Source organism: Coregonus clupeaformis, chromosome 1 (genome assembly GCF_020615455.1).
Source record: "Coregonus clupeaformis isolate EN_2021a chromosome 1, ASM2061545v1, whole genome shotgun sequence".
In the NCBI taxonomy this organism is placed as follows: Eukaryota; Metazoa; Chordata; class Actinopteri; order Salmoniformes; family Salmonidae; genus Coregonus; species Coregonus clupeaformis.
Window position 1 is genome coordinate 91,286,495 of NC_059192.1, and position 17,295 is coordinate 91,303,789.

General features: G+C 42.1%; 2 protein-coding genes and 4 non-coding genes across 8 annotated transcripts; 5 read left to right on the forward strand and 1 right to left on the reverse strand.

Moving 5' to 3' along the window:
- The first annotated feature begins 2,116 nt into the window (after positions 1-2,116).
- On the forward strand, positions 2,117-6,610 carry LOC121553911 (40S ribosomal protein SA-like). Of its 2 annotated transcripts, none has more exons than XM_041867297.2 (8): positions 2,117-2,178; positions 2,983-3,154; positions 3,779-3,897; positions 4,343-4,588; positions 5,170-5,298; positions 5,842-6,028; positions 6,160-6,204; positions 6,438-6,610. In XM_041867297.2, exons 2-8 carry the CDS (start codon positions 3,022-3,024, stop codon positions 6,530-6,532), a joined length of 954 nt encoding a protein of 317 aa, XP_041723231.2. In that variant the 5' UTR covers positions 2,117-2,178; positions 2,983-3,021; the 3' UTR covers positions 6,533-6,610. The 2 variants fall into 2 exon arrangements, with proteins under 2 accessions (XP_041723231.2, XP_045079288.1); XM_045223353.1 differs by having other exon boundaries at positions 5,842-6,010.
- LOC123492608 lies at positions 2,759-2,900 on the forward strand. Its single transcript, XR_006661813.1, has one exon. It is a non-coding gene; the product is annotated as a small nucleolar RNA SNORA62/SNORA6 family (small nucleolar RNA).
- On the forward strand, positions 4,103-4,244 carry LOC123492607. Its single transcript, XR_006661812.1, has one exon. It is a non-coding gene; the product is annotated as a small nucleolar RNA SNORA62/SNORA6 family (small nucleolar RNA).
- Positions 6,243-6,361, forward strand: LOC121554117. The gene has a single exon (XR_005997634.2). It is a non-coding gene; the product is annotated as a small nucleolar RNA SNORA26 (small nucleolar RNA).
- A 598-nt stretch (positions 6,611-7,208) lies between the features above and the next one.
- On the reverse strand, positions 7,209-7,281 carry trnar-ccu. The gene has a single exon. It is a non-coding gene; the product is annotated as a tRNA-Arg (tRNA).
- A 105-nt stretch (positions 7,282-7,386) lies between these two features.
- LOC121553964 (intraflagellar transport protein 56) lies at positions 7,387-17,266 on the forward strand. Of its 2 annotated transcripts, XM_041867369.2 has the most exons (18): positions 7,405-7,791; positions 8,145-8,291; positions 8,571-8,663; positions 8,757-8,871; positions 8,967-9,016; positions 13,440-13,585; positions 14,047-14,218; positions 14,362-14,436; positions 14,525-14,627; positions 14,734-14,789; positions 14,902-14,955; positions 15,136-15,199; positions 15,383-15,471; positions 15,687-15,770; positions 15,873-15,942; positions 16,106-16,212; positions 16,391-16,524; positions 16,847-17,266. In XM_041867369.2, the coding sequence occupies exons 1-18, from the start codon at positions 7,789-7,791 to the stop codon at positions 16,959-16,961; spliced, it is 1,677 nt and encodes a 558-aa protein (XP_041723303.1). In that variant the 5' UTR covers positions 7,405-7,788; the 3' UTR covers positions 16,962-17,266. The 2 variants fall into 2 exon arrangements, 1 of the variants encoding a protein (XP_041723303.1); XR_005997601.2 differs by lacking the exons at positions 15,687-15,770; positions 15,873-15,942; positions 16,106-16,212; positions 16,391-16,524; positions 16,847-17,266 and having other exon boundaries at positions 7,387-7,791; positions 15,092-15,199.
- Positions 17,267-17,295: the final 29 nt, after the last annotated feature.

Below are 17,295 nucleotides of genomic sequence, written 5' to 3' on the forward strand. Positions count from 1 at the left end.
CCACGGTCACGTGACTCACTGTCTGTAGGCGCGAACCATTTTCATGAACGGGATGGTGTACCTAATAAACTGGTGTATTTTGTCTGAGTCATTGAGAGGGGAAACACTGAGTTAAGCCTAGCTCAATGTCAGTCAGTGAATGCACTGTAGAATTCAACGCACATTCATTAATTCAAGCCCCTTAGCGGCTGGTAAAAGGACTGGAGTGATTGAAGGTTCTGGCGAATTGGGAGTTCTTCAGGCTTTGTCTGTGTGTTTTTGTGTTGTCGTAACACAACTCTTACCACCAAATTGTTCTGTGTCGTAACATTTTTGCCTTGGCGATTATCATCACCATCAACATCACTATTGTCCTTGATATTGTGACTATACAGTGTATATGGTCTGTTGTTATTGTCAATATTTTGTCTGTGTGTATGAGTTTGCTCAGACCGATGCTGTGCCTGTTTTTTGTTTTTAAGTGAATAAAATTCCCCCCATTTTTGTACAATCCCTGGTGTTTAGTGTATTCAATCTTTGCCTAGATTAACTTCAACATTGGTTCATCATGTTATCATCTTTTTGTGGGTCTCTTTACGTTGAGCTGCTGTATTTTCTGGCTCAAACCTCAGTAACCCTCCAGGGGCTGTACTACAAAGTTGATCAAGGAGTTAGCCAGCTAACTTGCCAAAATATTCTGATAACTTCTTAAAGTTTGTATTAAAACAAGCTTGAAATGGGGTATGATCGAATTGATTCAACAAATGAACACATATCTAAATTGAGCTTTTATAATGCTAAATGACTTAAATGTAAATATAAATAATGAACCTGAAGATCAGTAGTTATTTCTGGTTGCTTATCAAAGTTAGCTGGCTAACTCATTGATCCTAATTTGTAGTATAGCCCTCTGGTCTCTCCAAAGCAACGCCATGTTAACATAACAGACAGTGACAGGCTATAGCTCATGTCCTCAGAACACCGGGGTCCATGGGTCCTGAGGAAGGGACAGGCACTGCACTAGACAGCCCCACAGCTGACTTTCCCTGATGTGGGGAGAGGAGGAACAAACTCAGAGGTTGATGGACACATGCTGATATGCACAAGGACACAGTCACTAAGACTAAGAGGTCAGGTAAACATATTCTTAAATGACCTCTTTGGCAAGTTAGTCCATTCATCTTAAAATAGCTAAGTGGGACAACCACATATCACAGTCATAGTAAGTACACTTTTCTTTCAGGTGAGGAGGGGGATTATTTAAGATACTCTTTGAAAAGGTAGGGTTTCAGGTGCTTTTGGAAGATGGGCAGGGACTCTGCTGTCCTAGCTTTAGGGGGAAGCTGGTTCCATCATTGGGTTGCCAGGACAGAGAAGACTGGGCTGAGCGGGAGCTGCCCTCCAATAGTGGTGGGAGGGTCAAGAGACCAGAGGTGGCAGAATGGAGTGCTCGGGTTGGGGTGTAGGGTTTGAGCACAGCCTGAATGTAGGGAGGGGCAGTTCCTCTTGCTGCTCCATAGGCAAGTACCATGGTATGGTAGTGGATGCGAGCTTCGACTGGAAGCAAGTGGATTGTGCGGAGGAGCAGGAGAACTTTGGAAGGTTGAAAACCAGGCGTGCTGCAGTGTTCCTCTCTTCTCTCTCCTGTCCTGACTGACTATGGATTTCATCCCAGGCAGGAACCGGCTGTAACTAATCCTGGTCTGAATTGATTTAATTTCAAAGCAGTGAAGGATTTTAAATTCCTTTTGAACATTGCCACATTGGATAATGTCTTAATTTGCATCCCTATTGATGAAATGGTATCAAAATATTCAAAGATATAAGTACCTCAAAATGGCAACCTATAATTTTACTGACATAAATAGACTATAAAGCCGTTCAATCAATCATTACTATATGGGCGTCCTGGCATGAACTTTACAGTATTTAATTATAGTTTTCACACCCATAGTGTACATTTAACTGAATTTGGAGTAACAACTGCTGCCCATCACAATTGATGCCCTTTCTCAAAGAACTTTAGTCTCAAATGATTTTACTACCATCTATCGACCTTTTATTGAATTGCATCTACTACTAATCCTGGAGAAGGAAATGGAAGGTGATTGGTGGAATTTACAGTATATAAAAACATCACTTCCGTTTACCTCTCTCTTTTACCGTGAAGTACAGAACTCCATACGGCGTTGTCTCGTGGTGAGATAACTATTTACTATTTTCTTTAGATAAAAGTTGCGGAGACAAATACTAAAGCCATGTTACAAACAACTATGAAATTGTGTTTGAATGTATCCCATATTTGTAAAAATACAACCACTGTAAATAGCGAATTACACGTTAGACAGCTAGGCCAGAAGCCATGTAGCAACTGCTAACCTTAGCACAAGTAGCTAACTAGCCATGCGTGCTCATGAAATCCATTGAGGAAGCTGGATACTAATAACTAAAGTAACCAACATCCATAGATGCCACCAGACTAGTTTCACACATGTATCAACTGGGTGTAATGCTTTTTTGCAACATATTTTTTATATATTAATTGGTCAGCAACATTGCATCTAACTGGGGTTAGTGGAGTAAATTTGGTGGTTACAACCTCTTCCTGACATACTCATGTCGATGTATACGTTGAGATCAGATGTCTAAGGAACTGTAACAATATTTTATGATTTCATCATTGTAAATTCTGTTATTGGAAACGGATGCCAAGGCCCCCTATGGCGAGGGCCTGTATAAGTACACAATAATTATAAGCATTGCAGCTTTGATAGTTTGTTCAGCACACAATTAAAGCCCGGCACTGTGATGTTGGTGTTCAGGTGTCGGAAGTGTGCCAGAGTGTTCCGGCCAGGTTTTCGCTAACATCAGTAGGGCTGATGCCCCATGACTGGAGTTTGATAGTGACCTGAGCCACAATGACCCGTTAGTTTCAACCAACCATTCTCTGCTTCCCTAGCTTTATGCAACATCTCACCTGCCTCGTCTCTTTTTTCCCTGCAGCTTTTCCACATAACTCGTAACTTAGGAAAAGTGGTCACGATGTCCGGAGGTCTGGATGTGCTGCAGATGAAGGAGGAGGATGTGCTCAAGTTCCTGGCAGCTGGAACCCACCTGGGAGGTACCAACATGGACTTCCAGATGGAGCACTACACGTACAAGCGAAAGAGTGATGGTGAGTGGTGGAATATGAGATAAACTGACAAATAAGCAGGTATGATCTTAAGACTTCCGGAACTCGCACATATTATGACTGTTGAGGATGTGCAGGCTTTTGTTCCAGTCCTGCATTATCATACCTAATTCAACTATTCATGGTCTTGAGTCTTGACATGATACACTGAATCAGATGTGCTGGGCTGGAACAATAGCCTGCACACTAGTGTTTTAGGATCAGCATTGGGAGACCTCTGAAATTCACATTCCCCTTCTAAAAGCACTTGCTTTGTCCGGTTAGTGACTGGGTGAGTTGTCGTTGGAAGGGAATAGTAAAATCATCACTGTGGGTGAGATGGCAGTCAGAAACCGTAACTGACCTATCTCAATCAGTGATTGAACATCTGTCTTCCTAATATTTAATGTTTTTCTCTAGCTCAAAGATTTAACCAATAGATAATGATCCCAATGTAGGTGAAACACCCGTCTTCAGTCAGTTTTCACCAGTAATCGGTAGTCTTTTTCGTCATTGATTGTCCTGAGACAGGATAGCATGTGTATAGACATTATGGCTGTATGCATGTCGGATATCAACATGTAAATAATCATCAACAATAAATAATGTAACTGGTTGTCCCCTCAGGTGTGTACATCATCAACCTGAAGAAGACGTGGGAGAAGCTGCTGCTTGCTGCCCGTGCCATCGTGGCCATTGAGAACCCAGCTGATGTCTGCGTCATCTCATCCAGGAACACTGGACAGGTGAGATGCCCACTGCTAACTCACCTGACATATATTTAGGGCCCAGAGTTTCTCCTGGGTTATGTTCAGTAGGCGCAAAATGGAAGTGAGTGGTCTAAAGAGGAGTTTTTTTGTTTTTACTTGTGTGCCCTAATGAACATGACCTTGGTCAGCTCAGTTGGCCTGATGTAATTCGGAGTTGATTGTTGGGGACTAGCTAAAAAAAACAGCACACAATTAAAGCCTGGCACTGTGATGTTGGTGTTCAGGTGTCGGAAGTGTGCCAGAGTGACCCGGCCGGGTTTTCGCTAACATCAGTAGGGCTGCTGCCCCATGACTGGAGTTTGATAGTGACCTGAGCCACAACCAAGACATACCATATTACTGCTAAATTATATTCTTGACTGAGTCGCCTCCTGCTTGTTAGCCAATCCACTAACTCGTCTCCCCGTTTTTCTCCGACCAGAGGGCTGTGCTGAAGTTCGCTTCCGCCACCGGCGCCACCACCTTCCACGGTCGTTTCACCCCCGGAACCTTCACCAATCAGATCCAGGCTGCTTTCCGTGAGCCCCGCCTCTTGATCGTGACAGACCCCCGTGCCGACCACCAGCCCCTGACTGAGGCCTCCTACGTCAACATCCCCACCATTGCCATGTGCAACACTGACTCTCCCCTCAGATACGTGGACATCGCCATCCCCTGCAACAACAAGGTACAGACAGACCATAGACTACAGATGTATGTTCTAGTGGTCTCATATTATATATATATATAATAGTACAGAATACAATGACTTGAACAGGCTATCATATCAGTTTTGTCCCCAATGGTGTTTTCTCAAAGTGAAAGGGTAGATGGGAACTTCAGCTGATATCTTGGTCAACTGATGGAAATATGCAGCACACAATTAAAGCCTTTCACTGTCTGTCAGTGTTCAGGTGTCGGAAGTGTGCCAGAGTGACCCGGCCGGGTTTTCGCTAACATCAGTAGGGCTGCTGCCCCATGACTGGAGTTTGATAGTGACCTGAGCCACAACCAAGACCCCTACTGGGACTCTTCCTACCTAGGGAGTTTTCTTTGCACTTCCTCGTCAGTAGTTGAAGACGCCCTCCCATGTAGTCATGTTTTTACTGGGTATCAGTTAATCCACTAACCAATTCTACTAGTTTAGACTGATCAATTCTGTTAATGGCAGTCGTGTCTCTGTATGACTGACTGTTGCCGGTGCATATAATCATCAGTGACTTAGTATAAAACCCTATGTCTAACTGACTGTTGTCTGTTATGTTCCAGGGCCACCACTCTGTTGGTCTGATGTGGTGGATGCTGTCCAGGGAGGTGCTGCGGATGAGGGGCACCATCTCCAGGGAACACCCCTGGGAGGTCATGCCTGATCTCTACTTCTACAGAGATCCAGAGGAGGTAACTGACCTACTGGGACACTATGGTTCACACACTGTTTATACCATGGGTTTTCAACTCTGGTTGTGGAGAGCTGTGTGTTTGAGAAGGTTTTTGTTCTAGCCCTGCACTAATCGTTTGATGTAACTTAAACTAATTATGGTCCTTTGTCTGGACCACGATTAATTGAATCAGATGTGTTGGTGCTGGACTGGAACAAAAGCCTGCTCACCATGTAGCTATTCAAGAATGGAGTTTGGATACCTCGGAAATACACATTCCCCTTCTAAAAGCACTTGCTTTGTCCGGTCAGTGACTGGGTGAGTTGTCGTTGGAAGGGAATAGTAAAATCATCACTGTGGGTGAGATGGCAGTCTGAAACAGTAACTGACTCATCTCAATCAGTGATGGAACAACCTGAAGCAAAATATGCTTCTGATGTGGTTTTGGGAGTATTGTATGACTGCGCTAAAAATCTATATAGCTGTGGCGCCAGCTTACCTGAGCTCTCACGCAAATTGTGACATCTCATCCTTAACTTCTAACCTCTTCGTCCCGTTCCAGATTGAGAAGGAGGAGCAGGCTGCAGCCGAGAAGGCTGTTGGCAAGGAGGAGTTCCAGGGCGAGTGGACCGCCCCCACGGCCGACTTCGCCCAGCCCGAGGTGGCCGACTGGTCCGAGGGAGTGGCAGTGCCCTCTGTGCCCATCCAGCAGTTCCCTGCTGGCATTGAGGGTAAGAGCTTCACTGAGGGTAAGCGATGAATACACAGGAGTGGAGGCCACAAATGGAAAGGTGGATGGAGTGGCACATTTTGACAATTACAAAACCAAATGGCTACCTGAATATGTTTGACTCAAACTTTGTTTAATTCTCCTTTTCAGCCGCTGCACCTTCTAAGGCCCCAGCTACAGCTGAAGGCTTTGCTGGTAAGTTCTACTGAAAGTAAATTAGTAATTCCCCTTTTTTGCCCATCTAGGACCTAAAATGTCCTATATGACCAACACAGAGGGGTAGAGTAGTTCTCTCATAAACCTGTAGTGAAGACTCAAATCCTCACTGCGGATCCTGTCGGGAGAAACACAATTTATTGACTGTGGAAATGTCTGGACAATAAATGGTTTGATTGTATTCTCACACACTCATGATTGTCTTCCTACAGAGGATTGGAGTGCCCAGCCCGCCACAGAGGATTGGTCCGCTGCCCCCACCGCCCAGGCTACCGAGTGGGGTGGTGCCTCCGCTGATTGGTCCTAAGTGGTGTCAATCACTCCAGAGTCAAAAGCAGTGCTGTGATCAGTGATGTCAATAAACTTGGCAGATTGTTTTTTGAAACTTGTCAATTTTTCTTGGGATGAGGGTGATTACGAATACATGGGTTATTATATTGGGCTTTTCCCGTTGACATAGATTAAATTCTATCTACTCTGGTTTCTTCAGTTTGGCCCTCTTCAACACTGTTAACCACAGTCACAATGTATATACACTTAAATCTGAAATCCATACAAATGTTATATTGACTGTTCAGTTTACAATTGATATATAAAGCTAGAATCCTTAGTTGCTACATCCATTTTTGCACTTTAATGATGCCCATTTGATATTTGAAGAATGTGATTTATAAATGCCTCATGCGTTTAAACTGTTAATCCACTTTGTTATCGTTTCAATTAAGGACTCTAGCACTCCTGTGATGTTAATTGGCGCATAGCATATAGGTTGATTGTAGAAAGTTCTTGAAATATATTTTTTTTATCCAATTTGGCCTCATCCTTAAATATGTACGACTTGGGATGGCTAGATTATGGATCAGGCATATATATAGGCTACATTTAAATGACATCTATGTGCACTTGCCAAGCAAGAGAGGCTTTGTCAAGACTGATTTCACATTGTATGGCCACCTAATGCATTCTCGGGGTGAAAACATTATCACCCCAGATGGGACTCGAACCCACAATCCCTGGCTTAGGAGGCCAGTGCCTTATCCATTAGGCCACTGGGGCTGTTCTAGATACATTTGACGAACCCTCTCTATTTGAATGCTATGTGGGTGGCAAAAAAAAAAGTTGTTTTGTGGGAATGCCATTATCAAACATGCACGACAAAAACTGGGCTAAACCCAGAATTAAATTTGCATTTCGCATCTGATCCTGAAGTGAAGAAGAGGATGAACGCCGTTGCTAGGCAACACAAGCGTAATCCCCACACCGCAAGGAAATCACAGTCATATGTTTCATTAGCTAACGTTAGCTAGCTTGATACCCTTCGTTCACCTTACGTATTCATGCTATTCCTTCCAGGTTCTTTGACAGCGAAGAGGTGTCTTTTCTTTTCGTATCTGTTGGTTCACTGTTAGCTAGCCAGCCAGCTAAGCTAATTCCAGCTAGAAAAGTAGTTAACGTTAGCTAACGTAGCTAATTTCCCACTAACGTTAGCTAGTGTTGTTATAGCTATAATCAATTTATCCATACTGAACAGTGACATTATGCAAGAGTAACTGCTGTGCCGTCATGGTAAGTCTTACAAGTTAGCCTAATAGCTGCGTACTTGTTGGTTAGCTAAAAGTATTGCTATGTAGTTAACGTTAGCTAGTTAGCTTTCTAGCTTAATCAATGTAGCTAGCAAGCTACTTAGCCAGCTACCAAAGTATATTTCACCTATCTGTGAAATGTGACGAGGTTCATTTTAAAGTAATGGCAGTAAGCTAGTTTGACAAAGGATAACTGCTATAGCTACACTACATCTATTAAAACATGACTGTCTATCTGACCAAATATGCAAATATTGTATGATTTCCGCTTTAGTAAACAAATTGCCAGCTGTCATGTCCACAATAAGGATTCTCTTCCTTGTCACATCCATCCAGATTCTGTCCCGGGTGAAGCCAGCAGTAGGTGGAGAGGCTGCAGCTAGTGTCAGTGAGAAGAAGAAGAAAAACAAAGCCAAGAAGAGCCCTCGCCTGGAGGAATACCTCAACCAGAGAGACTACCTTGGGGCCCAAACTCTGTTAGAGGTAGCTAGATAGGAACTCATGTAGCTAGCTGTCATGTACAATCAGAAAATGAATGATGAGCAACTCTGTAATAAATGTGACTCAAGATATCATGTGATCTGTGAAAGTCCTGTGTCCTCTCAACATTCTCCTTCCTCAGTCTTGACATTGCTCTGTCTATAAGGTCTTTCCGTTTCCTTATTACAGTTGCATAGGGGTGTGTGAGAGAGAGAGAGAGAGAGAGAGAGAGAGCGAGAGCACTGTGTCCTATTGTTGATGTGTTGCTTTGTCTTCTTTCAGTTTCAGCGAGATGTTGGAGAAAAAGAGGAGCATGCAGACCTTTGGATTGGCTACTGTGCCTTTCACTTGGGTGATTACAAGAGAGCAATGGAGGTGTGTGTGTTCAGTTAAATTCATTCTTGTCTGAAAAAAAGCAATTTTTACAATGCTCTATGTGACACATATGTCAATTTATTTCCATGACAGGAGTACAGGACATTGACACTCCGGTTAGAAGAACCAGGGGAGGTGTGGGTGTATCTGGCCTGCACTTTGTTTTTCCTGGGGCTCTACAGAGAGGCAGAGGAGGCTGCAAACAAGGGTGAATATTAAGCTAAAATATTTTAGAATTGTTCCGTTTTTCATCCTCCTGCTTCTTGCTGTAGTCGATAAGGTATTCCCCCCTTTTTCCTTTAGCTCCAAAGTGTGCACTTCAGAATCGCCTGCTCTTCCACCTGGCTCATAAGGTCAGAACTGTTCCTTTTCTGTATTCGTTAATATGTTAATGTGTGTTTCTAATCTCTCTTTCTTTTTTGCTTCTGTACAGTTGCTAGTGCTGAGCGATTAGGGCTTTTTGAGGTCGTTTCGTTTCAATTATAAAAAAATAAGCATGGTTAAATGCACTATGCATTATGTGGGTTTTAATGCTGGAAGAACACAGAACAAAACAATTAGTAAAAGTCCCATGATGGTAGTGGCTGCCCATTACTGCTTATCAATTGTTAACCATAATTTTTTCAAATTACTTTAATAACATATTTCAGTTGTTGTGTATATTTGTTTGAGGCCTATTTGATGACTTTATTATTTAATTCCAAGTCATCATCTCATCTCTATAGAGCTGCTGACAAAAATTATTTTAGTAGTTCTTCAAAGTAAATAAGGTATACTTTTATGACTGCTGAATACCAACTATCAATCATAGATCATGTATTTTCAGGTACAGATAACTCACGAAGCAACTGCTCTCTATCCCTCTCGATCACACGTTCTTCTCTCTTCTCTCGGTCTCAGACCGGACAAGTAGGCGCGCAATGGATTATGGTCATTGTAGTTAATTACCACGTTTTCTGTACTAAACTATGTAGAATATTGGCCTTTTGGAAACTACAACTCCCTACTACATCATACAGTTCGGGCTTGATCTGAGTTATCTCTAGAGAAACTGCGCATTGCGCACAATGGAATTCAAATAATTGAACCGACATCAGTCAATTAGTTGTTTAAAAACTGAAAAATAACCGACATTTCGGTTAATCACTCAGCACTAACAGTTGCATAAAATCATGTTTTACACAATCCCCAAGTCCCAATACTTTTATTACCAAATACCACGGGGGGCCAGTATGAAAAATAAAATAGAAATCATGTATGCACTCACTAACTGTAAGTCGCTCCGGATAAGAGCGTCTGCTAAATAACTAAAATGTAAATGTAAATGTCGATGTAATTAGGATCCCCATTAGCTGTTGCAAAAGCAGCAGCTACTCTTCCTGGGGTCCACACAAAACATGAAACATGACATAATACAGAACATTAATAGACAAGAACTGCTCAAGGACAGAACTACATAAAAAATATAAACAACAAATTAAAAAAGGCACACGTAGCCTACATATCAATACCTACACACAAACTATCTAGGTCAAATAGGGGAGAGGCGTTGTGCCATGAGGTGTCGCTTTATCTGTTTTTTGAAAGCAGGTTTGCTGTTCATTTGAGCAATATGAGATGGAACAGAGTTCCATGCAATAATGCCGCTATATAATACTGTACGCTTTCTTGAATTTGTTCTGGATTTGGGGACTGTGAAAAGACCCCTGGTGGCATGTCTGGTGGGGTAAGTGTGTGTGTCAGAGCTGTGTGTAAGTTTACTATACAAACAATTTGAAATTTTCAACACATTAATGTTTCTTATAAAAATAAGAAGTGATGCAGTCAGTCAGTCTCTCCTCAATTCTTAGCCAAGAGAGACTGGCATGCATAGTATTTATATTAGCCTTCTGATTACAATGAAGAGCAAGACGTGCCGCTCTGTTCTGGGCCAGCTGCAGCTTAACTAGGTCTTTCCTTGCAGCACTCGACCACACGACTGGAAAATAATCAAGATAAGACAAAACTAGATCCTGCAGGACTTGCTTTTTGAAGTGTGGTGTCAAAAAAGCAGAGCATCTATTTATTACGGACAGAACTCTCCTCATCTTTACAACCATTGAATCTATATGTTTTGACCATGATAGTTTACAGTCTAAGGTAACGTCAAGTAATTTAGTCTCCTCAACTTCTTCAACAGTCACACCATTCATACCAGATTCATCTGAGGTCTAGAACTTAGGGAATTATTTGTTTTAGAGATGTTCAGGACCAGTTTATTACTGGCCTCCCATTCCAAAACAGACTGCAACTCTTTGTTAAGGGTTTCAGTGACTTCATTAGCTGTGGTTGCTGATGTGTATATGGTTGAATCATCAGCATACATGGACACACATGCTTTGTTTAATGCCGTGGCAGGTCATTGGTAAAAATAGAAAAGAGTAGAGGGCCTAGAGAGCTGCCCTGCGGTACACCACACTTTACATGTTTGACATTAGAGAAGCTTGCATTAAAGAAAGCCACTCGACTTCTATTAGATAGATAGCTCTGAATCCACAATATGGCAGAGGTTGAAAAGCCATCACACATACGTTTTTTCAACAACAGGTTATGGTCAGGCACCCAAAAATGTAACAGCACAGCTCCCACAATCTTCTTATTATCAATTTATTTCAACCAATCATCAGTCATTTGTGTCAGTGCAGTACATGTTGAGAGCCCTTCTCTATAAGCATGCTGAAAGTCTGTTGTTAATTTGTTTACAGAGAAATGGCATTGTATTTGGTCAAACACCATTTTTTCCAACAGTTTGCTAGGAGCTGGTAGCAAGCTTATAGGTCTGCTGTTAGAACCACTAAAGGCCGCTTTACCACTCTTGGGTAACGGAATTACTTTGGCTTCCCTCCAGGCCTGAGGACAAAGACTTTCCTCTAGGCTCAGATTAAAGATATGATAGATATGAGTGGCTATAGAGTCAGCTACCATCCTCAGTAGCATTCCATCTAAGTTGTCAATGCCAGGTGGTTTGTCATTATTGATCGATAACAATAATTTTTCCACCTCTCCCACACTAACTTTACAAAAAAACTTGCAATGCTTTTCTTTCATTATTTGTTTTTTAATGCATGAATACGATGGCTCACTGTTCGTTGTTGGCATTTCCTGCCTAAGTTTGCCCACTTTGCCAATGAAGTAAACATTAAAATAATTGGCAACATCAAATGTTTTTGTGATGAATAAGCCATCTGATTCGATGAAAGATGGAGTTGAATTACTCTTTCTGCCCATAATTTCATCAAGTACTCCAAAGTTTTTATCCCATCATTCTTTATATCATTGATCTTGCCTTCATAATATAAATGCAACATGCAACAATTTCAAAGATTTTACTGAGATACAATTCATATAAGGAAATCAGTCAATTGAAATAAATTCATTCGGCTCTAATCTATGGATTTCACATGACTGGGAATACAGATATGCATCTGTTGGTCACATATACCTTTAAAAAAGGTAGGTGCGTGGATCAGAAAACCAGTCAGTATCTGGTGTGACCACCATTTGCCTCATGCAGCGCAACACATCTCTTTCACATAGAGTTAATCAGGCTTTTGATTGTGCCCTGTGGAATGTTGTCCCACTCCTCTTCAATGGCTGTGCGAAGTTGCTGGATATAATAATAATAATATAATATGCCCTTTAGCAGACGCTTTTATCCAAAGCGACTTACAGTCATGTGTGCATACATTTTTGTGTATGGGTGGTCCCGGGGATCGAACCCACTACCTTGGCGTTACAAGCGCCGTGCTCTACCAGCTGAGCTACAGAGGACCACATGGGCTGGAACTGGAACATGCTGTTGTACTCGTTGATCCAGAACATCACAAACATGCTCATTGGGTGACATGTCTGGTGAGTATTTAGGCCATTGATAACTGGGACATTTTCAGCTTCCAGGAATTGTGTACAGATCCTTGCGACATGGGGCCGTGCATTATCATGCTGAAACTTGAGGTGATGGCAGCGGATGAATGGCACGACAATGGGCCTCAGGATCTCGTCACAGTATCCCTGTGCATTAAAATTGCCATAGATAAAATGCAATTGTGTTCATTGTCCGTAGCTTATACCTGCCCATACCATAACCCCACCACCACCATGGGGCACTCTGTTCACAACGTTGACATCAGCAAACCACTCGCCCACATGATGTCATACACTTGGTCTGTGGTTGTGAGACCGGTTGGACGTACCTCCAAATTCCCTAAAACGACGTTGGAGATGGCTTATGGTAGAGAAATTAACATTAAATTATCTGGCAACAGCTCTGGTGGACATTCCTGCAGTCAGCATGCCAATTGCACGCTCCCTCAAAAACTTGAGACATCTGTGGCATTGTGTTGTGTGACAAAACTACACATTTCAGAGTTGACTTTTATTGTCCCAGCACAAGGTGTACCTGTGTAATGATCATGCTGTTTAATCAGCTTCTTGATATGCCACGCCTGTCAGGTGGATGGATTATCTTGGCAAAGGAGAAATGCTCACTAACAGGGATGTAAACAAATTTGTGCTCAAAATTTGAGAGAAGTAAGCTTTTTGTTCGTATGGAACATTTCTGGGATCTTTTATTTCAGCTGACTTTACATGTTGCGTTTACATTTTTGTTCAGTGTACTTTTTTCTTTCTTTGTAATGCAACTGTATGGGACGTAGGTGCACACCTACTTGTGTAATATCCCAAATAAACTAATAAACCAATAGACAAACCAACCATGTCTTTCCTCTCTGTTCCCAGTTCAATGATGAGAAGAAGCTGATGGGTTTCCATCAGAACCTGGAGGATGTGACTGAGGACCAGCTGAGCCTGGCCTCCATCCACTACATGAGATCCCACTACCAGGAGGCCATCGACATCTACAAACGCATCCTGCTACAGAATAGGTACTTATACTGGGTCATTCTCCCATGTCCCTTCATCAAAATCACTGATAGGCAAGAGCATAGTCCCACAAATCCCTCATATGCCAGATTACAGTGGTCCCACCAGTACCAATGGGTAGTGTGGATAGTCTGAATGAGTCAGTGTCAATCTTACTGTCAATTCGTATAACTATACACAGTAAACATACTATAAACCATATATTTAGGATGAAGTATTATACAGTTGGATGGACACATTGCCTTGTGTTGATACAGAGACAAGAAGATGGAGGGAGAAGGCTATAGTTATTTTGCAGTTGAGAAAGATGGTGTATTATATTGGACAGTGCAGTCAAAAGGCAAGAGAGAAAGATGCACAAGGAGTTTGAGAGGTCAACATGTACTATTCAAGAATGCAGTGTGAACTATGGTACTAGCTATTGGATGTTTTACCATATTTACCTATTTTCTCTTTCCTCCAGAGATTTCCTAGCTCTTAATGTGTACGTAGCGCTGTGCTACTACAAGTTGGACTACTATGATGTTTCCCAAGAGGTGCTGGCTGTGTATCTGCAGAGTATTCCTGAATCCACCATCGCTCTCAACCTCAAGGCCTGCAACCACTTCAGGCTGTACAACGGCAAGGCAGCCGAGGTAAAGCAACTTCGTATGCGTCAACAGTCAAAACAGACTGGTGTGCATCTACACGCGTTTGCCTAACATCCACAGTCGATGTTTATGCCTACACTTGTCATGTACAGCAATAATGTGGTTCAATTTGTTATTTTATCTCTCAGGCTGAGTTAAAGAACCTCATAGACATCTCCTCCTGCTCCTTTGAGTTTGCTAAGGAGCTTATCCGGCATAACCTGGTAAGCTGTTCCACCACCTCTGTTGTGTGACTGTGTTTGCATGACAGTGACCCCTGTGCTCTATAACTTTTGACCTCTATCACCCCAGGTGGTGTTTCGTGGTGGGGAGGGGGCGTTGCAGGTGCTGCCCCCGCTGATTGATGTAATCTCTGAGGCTCGGTTGAACCTGGTCATCTACTACCTTAGACAAGGTGGGCCTTAGCCTCTGGTGGCTGTCTTTGAATCCTAATCCTAACATATTTTATCATCAATAACCTTTGAACTAAAGAATGGTCCTCGTGCACCTGTATGTTTCAGATGATGTTCAAGAGGCTTATACCCTCATAAAAGACTTGGAGCCAACCACACCACAGGTAGTAATAGTTTCACATTATCAGGTGTCATAAGCAGCGGAAGTCTTGTTGTTTAAAGACTAAAGCCTTAATAGCATACATACAGTGTCTTAACAAAATCAATTTATTTCAGGAGTACATTTTGAAAGGAGTGGTGAATGCTGCATTGGGCCAAGAAATTGGATCGGTGAGTAAGAACATGTTTGACAAACTATCCGAAAACCCCCTAGGACCACACAGTATAAATGTCTGAGTAGATTAGGAATGTCTTATATTCCTGGTGTAGTAGATCATCACTGATAGGAAATCTGACTGACTAGCAGTCTCTATTCCCTCCTCCTCGTCCCTGTCTGTATCTCTGCTGCAGAGGGATCACCTGAAAATCGCTCAACAGTTCTTCCAGCTGGTCGGAGGCTCAGCCAGCGAATGCGGTAATGTGAATGAATGAATCTAAAGCGAATCAACCAAGAAGCTATGAGTTAGCTTGTGTGTGTGTGTGTGTGTGTGTGTGTTAGTATGTGTATTAGCGTGTGTGTTCACATGTGCGTGTATGTCTGCGTGTGAGTGAGCATGTGCATCTTTGTCTCACTGTCTTTATCTCTCTCTCCTCTCAGACACGATACCTGGAAGACAGTGTATGGCTTCCTGTTTCTTCCTTCTGAGGCAGTTTGAAGACGTTCTCATCTACCTCAACTCAGTCAAGGTTTGCATGGCCCAAAACATGTAGCATACAGACCAATAGTACAGTAGAGCACATAGGCATGTTTGCACACACATACTCAATCACTTTCTTTTTATTTTCCTTTGAGTGCTTGACATATTTATGGATTGCTGTGTACTTAACATGTATGCTTGGGGAAAGGAGGTAAGCATTATTTCTCTTTGATTGTGTGTTTATTTTTGGTTTGTCTTTAACAGAGTTACTTCTATACCGAGGATACGTTCAATTTCAACTATGCCCAGGCCAAAGCTGCCTTGGGCAACTACAAAGAAGCAGAGGAGGTACATACTGTCAACCTGGAAAAATGCACTACTGCTTGCATGGAGTAGTGCATTGAATCAGTTAAAAGTTCATGTTGTAACATTCTTTTATATTGGACTCAGATATTTCTGCTGATCCAGGGTGAGAAGATTAAGACTGACTATGTATACCTGAGCTGGCTGACTCGCTGCTGTATGTATCCAGTCTGAAATACATTATCCATTTGTCATCAATACATTTTCAATACCTTTACATCAATACGATATCTACATACATGATCTAAGAAACTAAATATATTACTAATTAATTATAAGAAATATATTATCTAAATAGTGTTGTCTCTCCTCTCGCTCAGACATCATGAACCAGAAAGGCCAGCTAGCCTGGGAGCTGTATCTGAAGATGGGGGCTTCGCCAGACTCCTTCAGCCTCTTACAACTCATTGCCAACGACTGCTATAAGGTGAGGCTCACTACTTCTCTCTCTACTAGCTTAGTTTCCAGGCTAACCACAAGTCAGCAATGGCTTAATCTTGCGCACCAGACTTCCTCCCCAATAGACTGGGGACGAGATTAGCAAAGGCCAAGCTTTCTCAATATTCAATGCAATTAAATGCCGCTCTGTCTGTCTGTGCTTTCAGATGGGTCAGTTCTACTCGGCAGCCAAAGCATTCGATACTCTGGAGAAACTGGATCCCGACTCCAACTACTGGGAGGGCAAGAGAGGGGCCTGTGTCGGAATCTTCCAGCTCATACTGGCAGGCAGAGAGCCAAAGTAAGTATTGGCTAAGTTTCTTAGTCTTTAGTCCAATGTTGATCCCAACACTTGTCTGTGTTAATGATTGTCCGCTACACAGAGTCACCAACACATAAAATATGAAAATCATGTCCTCCACAGAGATGTTTTGGTACATAATTTTTGTGCCTTGAGTAATTTACATTGCACGGTAAAGTGTGACATTTGTGATTCAAGCACTTTCATTTGAACTTTATTGACAACCATTATGCTATGTTTATGTTATGAAAACATTGCCATTGTAGAATATGACCTGTTGCTAAGTTCCCATCACTAATAACCATTGTCTGTGGTTGCACAGGGAAACCCTGAAGGAGGTGCTGCCCCTGTTGAGGAGCACACAGAACCCCCAGGTGGAGTACATTATCAGAGCTCTAAGGAAATGGGCCAAAGACAACAGGGTTCCTCTGACATAACAATGTCATAACATGCTTATAACACACGTAATACACTTACTACATGTTGTTATTACATTATATATGTAGTTTACATGTGCATTTCTTATCAGACACTCTATAAAATAACCTGTTCTCATGAGTCATGCACAATGTGTGTTGACGCGCTTTATTGTACATTTGTCACAGTATTTATATCATGTACTAAATGTGTTTTATTTGCAATGTATATAATTCTGTACGATCTTGCCAATCAATTGTATTGAAATGTGTATTTTGTATTACTCAAATGATGCTGATACAAGTATTAAACAGTATTCTCTTTATTAAGGTTTGTTGACCTTTTTTTCTCTCA

Excerpts from the sequence above, each read along its gene's own strand:
- LOC121553911 (XM_041867297.2), top strand. The coding sequence starts at position 3,022 with ATGTCCGGAGGTCTGGATGTGCTGCAGATGAAGGAGGAGGATGTGCTC. Across the intron at positions 3,155-3,778 it reads GTACAAGCGAAAGAGTGATG|GTGTGTACATCATCAACCTG; the intron begins GTGAGTGGTGGA and ends TTGTCCCCTCAG. Across the intron at positions 3,898-4,342 it reads CATCCAGGAACACTGGACAG|AGGGCTGTGCTGAAGTTCGC; the intron begins GTGAGATGCCCA and ends TTCTCCGACCAG.
- LOC121553964 (XM_041867369.2), top strand. Across the intron at positions 14,219-14,361 it reads ACAACGGCAAGGCAGCCGAG|GCTGAGTTAAAGAACCTCAT; the intron begins GTAAAGCAACTT and ends TTTATCTCTCAG. Across the intron at positions 15,472-15,686 it reads TCTACCTCAACTCAGTCAAG|AGTTACTTCTATACCGAGGA; the intron begins GTTTGCATGGCC and ends TGTCTTTAACAG.